At 41.4% G+C, this 4,691-nt stretch overlaps 1 protein-coding gene across 1 annotated transcript; it reads left to right on the forward strand.

The window, feature by feature from the left end:
- The first annotated feature begins 759 nt into the window (after positions 1-759).
- Positions 760-2,164, forward strand: LOC138899529 (uncharacterized). The gene is made up of 3 exons (XM_070186068.1): positions 760-879; positions 991-1,232; positions 1,387-2,164. The coding sequence occupies exons 1-3, from the start codon at positions 760-762 to the stop codon at positions 2,162-2,164; spliced, it is 1,140 nt and encodes a 379-aa protein (XP_070042169.1).
- Positions 2,165-4,691: the final 2,527 nt, after the last annotated feature.

Raw genomic sequence — 4,691 nt, forward strand, 5'->3', positions numbered from 1 at the left:
ACTACGTGTGAGCCCATATTTAAGTTGCTGAAAAAAGATGCAGCGATCAAATGGACAGATGAATGTCAAGAGGCTTTTGATAAGATCAAAGAATATCTGTCAAATCCGCCAGTGTTGGTTCCACCCGAGCTAGGAAGACCTTTGTTCTTGTATCTGATAGTCTTTGAAAATTTCTTTGGCTGTGTCTTGGGGCAACATGATGTGACCTGGAAGAGAGAGAAGGCCATATACTACTTGAGCAAGAAGTTTACCATTTATGAAGCCAAGTATACTTTGTTTGAAAGAACTTGTTGCGCCCTAACTTGGGTCGCCCAGAAGCTCAGACATTATCTTTTGGCCTACACCACATATCTCATAACTAGAATGGATCCTCTGAAGTACATATTCCAGAAACCAATGCCCACGGAAAGGTTAGCAAAATGGCAAATCCTGCTCACTGAGTTTGACATTATCTATGTCAACCGTACAGCGATGAAAGCTCAAGCCTTGGCGGATCATCTAGCTGAGAACCCGGTTGATGATGAATACCAACCCCTAAGAACTTACTTTCTGGACGAGGAAGTAAATTCAGTTGAAGTAATTCCAGAAGACACCAATGCTTGGAAAATATTCTTTGATGGAGCTGTAAATGCAAAAGGTGTCGGGATTGGGGCAATTTTGGTTTCGTCCAACGGTCAGCACTATCCGGCCACAGCCTGAATTCGGTTCTTCTGTACCAACAACACCGCTGAGTATGAAGCCTGCATTATGGGCATGTATATGGCAGTTGATTTGGATGTGGAAGAATTGATAATCATGGGAGATTCAGATTGGATCATTCGGCAAGCCCAAGGTGAATGGGAAACTCGAGATATCAAGCTTATCCCATATAGGCAACATGTGGAAGATCTTAGCAAACGATTCAAGTCCATCGAGTTTAGGTATATTCCTTGATTCCACAACGAGTTAGCTGATGCATTAGCTACTTTGGCTTCAATGCTGTCGTATCAGGGAAATGTCCTTGTTGACCCGCTGGAAATCCAAATTCGAGAAAGGCATGGTTATTGTAATACAATTGAAATAGAACCAGATGTTCAGCTATGGTATATTGATATCAAAAGGTTTATGAAAATAAAGAAATATCCCGAGCAGGCTAGTGGAGACCAAAAGAGAACCATTAGAAGGCTTGCCAGCAGTTTCTTCTTGAGCGGAGAAATGTTGTACAAAAGAAATCCAGATTTGAATCTCTTAAGGTGTGTAGATGCCCTAGAAGCTTAAAAGATCATGAACAAAGTGCATTCGGGAGTATGTGGACCTCATATGAACGGATATGTCCTTGCAAAGAAAATCCTTCGGGTAGGTTATTACTGGATGACCATGGAAAAAGATTGCTTCAGTTCTGTCCAGAACTGTCATCAGTGTCAGATACACGGTGACCGGATTCATTCCCCGCCTTCAGAGTTGCATCCTATGTCAGTACCTTGGCCATTCGTTGCCTGGGGTATGGATGTCATTGGGCCAATCGAGCCGAAAGCTTCAAATGGGCACAGATTCATCTTGGTTGCCATTGATTATTTCACAAAGTGGGTTGAAGCAGTCACCTTCAAAACCGTCACCAAGAAAGCGGTGGTGGACTTCGTGCATTCCAACATTATTTTGCCATTTTGGTATTCCTAAAACTATCATTACAGACAATGCTGCAAATCTGAACAACCACTTGATGAGGGAGGTATGCGAACAATTTAAGATTACGCATCGTAATTCTACCCTTTATCGGCCCAAAGCTAATGGCGTTGTTGAAGCTGCAAACAAGAATATCAAGAAGATCTTCAAGAAAATGATTCAAAGTTCTAGACAGTGGCATGAAAAGCTGCCTTTCGCATTATTGGGATATTGCACAACCATGAGCACATCAGTTTGGGCAACGCCTTACTTATTGGTTTATGGCACTGAAGCCGTAATACCTGCAAAAGATGAAATTCCCTCTCTTCGAATCATTGTTGAAGCCGAGATCGAGGATGATGAATGGATCAAGGCCCGATTGGAAAAATTAACTATGATTGATGAAAAGCGAATGGCCGCAGTTTGCTATGGGCAGTTGTACCAACAAAGAATGGCTCGTTCCTACAACAAGAAAGTGCGACCCAGGAAATTCGAAGTGGGGCAACTCGTTTTGAGACATTGAAGGAAATGACCCCGAAACAGCTGTCAATGCAGATGCGGTCAAGAGGTATTATGTTTGACCCTTTTTTGTTTCTTTGATCACCCTCTTTGGAACCTGGAAGTTACTACGGAAAAGGAGAAAAATAAAAAGATAAAAAATAAAAAGTTAATTGAACTACGTTTGACTTGATTCCTAAAGGATAGGTAGGCAGCCTCTCTCTGGGGTTCAGTCACACCAAAACAAAAACCCAAATTCCCCCAAAAGTGAAACTGGGGCAGATGTTATAATGGTTTAGCGATGGTTTTGTCTGAAAGGTTCCAAAGTTGTAATTCAATCCAAATCCTTTTTACCCAAATCCTTTTCAAGTCCTTCCGATCAATCGGCAAAGAGATTCAAAATGGGAGGATACAGTTACTCGGATCTGATACAACAAAATGAGAGAAATAAAATGAGAGAGTCTTATTGGTGAAACCCTCACAGGCACCATAAGGCGATGATAAGCAGTGAAATTCCAAAATGAGAGAGTCTTGTTAGTGAAAACTCACAAAGAGCACTATAAGGTGATGGTTAGAAGAGAAATGAGAGAGGCCAGCTGGTGAAAACCCGCAAAGGGCGCCACTGATCGAAAAGAGGATCCTCACAGTCACTGGCATCGACACAGTCCTGGACAAAGTTTCTCAGTCTCAAAGCAAGAGTTGTGATGAATTTCTGAGAGTTGGACAGTTTACACAGATCAGGCATCTAGTCCAAGAGGCATGTCATGTTCATTGAAGTCTGTATACACTCCAGATAAGTTCTTTTTTCTTTTCCCCGAAAGGGATACCTCTTGTCTAAATTCATTTGTCCATTCCATTGTTTGCTTTTCTTTGAATCCTTTTCGGTTTAACTCTGTTCCAAAACTAAGACAAAGAAGGGAAGGCAGGACTGATTTACAGGGTTCTCACTTGATACAAGCCAATATGCAAAAGAAAAGGCACCCAATCTCGGCAGGGGCATCAAGTTGACTCCAACTGGCCATGTTGGCCGATGTTTCAAAATCAAAACTGTTGAAAGAGGAAATTCAAAGTCAAATGCCTACAAGGGCAAAATAAAAGTTGAAAAGGTCAAGTCCCATGTGACTAACCATCATGGCAAAGTCCGGAAAAGCCAGAGGTTCTCCGAGGTTAGTAATGCAATCGATATTCAGAAAACAACCAGTTGCAACTGAAAGGACCGAGACCAATTGATTGAAACAATCAAGGCCACAAAACCAACTAACGTTTCAAACTGACAAATTGTTCTTTGTTTGAAAAAAAAAAAAGGGAAACAAGTGTAATCCAAAAATAACCTTGCAAGAAGCGGGTGCAACCAAAATGAAATTACGCAAAGGCTAGAAACAGTTTTGCAGCAACTACTGCAAAAGGGAAGTCTTCTCCAAACTCTTTCCCGCATTTTACTCATTATCTTAAAAAATATATGAAATTAAAAAGAAAGAAAGAAAAAATCATGGTAGTATAGGGTCTCCAATCCCTAGCTGCATTTTCCAACATAGGGTCTCCACTCCCTAGTTGATGATTTTTAGACATAGGGTCTCCACTCCCTATTTGATGATTTTCCAACATAGGGTCTACACTCCCTAGTTGATGATTTTTAGACATAGGGTCTCCACTCCCTAGTCATTTTCCAACATAGGGTCTCCACTCCCTAGTTGATTTTATTTTAGACATAAGGTCTCCACTCCCTAGTTTCTTTTCCAACATAGGGTCTCCACTCCCTAGTTGATATTTTTAGACATAGGGTCTTCACTCCCTAGTCGCTTTTCCAACATAGGGTCTCCACTCCCTAGTTGATGTTTTTAGACATAGGGTCTCCACTCCCTAGTCTCTTTTCCAACATAGGTTCTCCACTCCCTAGTTGATAATTTTCCAACATAGGGTCTCCACTCCCTAGTTGATGTTTTTAGACATAGGGTCTCCATTTCCTAGTCTTCTTTTCCAACATAAGGTATCCACTCCCTAGTTGATGTTTTTAGACATAGGGTCTTCACTCCCTAGTCGCCTTTTCCAACATAGGGTCTCCACTCCTCCCTAGTTGATGATTTTTAGACATAGTCTTCACTCCCTAGTCTCTTTTCCAACATAGGGTCTCCACTCCATAGTTGATTTTATTTTAGACATAGGGTCTCCTCTTCCTAGTCGCCTTTTCCAACATAGGGTCTCCACTCCTTAGTTGATTTTATTTTAGACATAGGGTCTCCACTCCCTAGTCGCTTTTCCAACATAGGGTATCCACTCCCTAGTTGATTGATATTTTAGACATAGGGTATCCACTCCCTAGTCACTTTTTCAACATAGGATCTCCACTCCCTAGTTGATGATTTTCCAACATAGGGTATCCACTCCCTAGTTGATGATATTTTAGACATAGGGTCTCTACTCCCTAGTCTCTTTTCAAACATAGGGTCCCCACTCCCTATTTGATGATTTTCCAACATAGGGTCTCCACTCCCTAGTTGATGATTTTTAGACATAAGGTCTCCACTCCCTAGTTTCTTTTCCAACATAGGGTA

This window comes from Nicotiana tomentosiformis, chromosome 9 (assembly GCF_000390325.3).
Source record: "Nicotiana tomentosiformis chromosome 9, ASM39032v3, whole genome shotgun sequence".
Taxonomy (NCBI): domain Eukaryota; kingdom Viridiplantae; phylum Streptophyta; class Magnoliopsida; order Solanales; family Solanaceae; genus Nicotiana; species Nicotiana tomentosiformis.

What these genes read in the sequence shown, in the direction of transcription:
- LOC138899529 (XM_070186068.1), top strand. Translation starts at nt 760, where the DNA reads ATGGCAGTTGATTTGGATGTGGAAGAATTGATAATCATGGGAGATTCA. An exon ending in TTATCCCATATAGGCAACAT is followed by an intron (nt 880 to 990) that starts GTGGAAGATCTT and finishes CTGTCGTATCAG; the next exon opens with GGAAATGTCCTTGTTGACCC. An exon ending in CCAGATTTGAATCTCTTAAG is followed by an intron (nt 1,233 to 1,386) that starts GTGTGTAGATGC and finishes AGTTCTGTCCAG; the next exon opens with AACTGTCATCAGTGTCAGAT.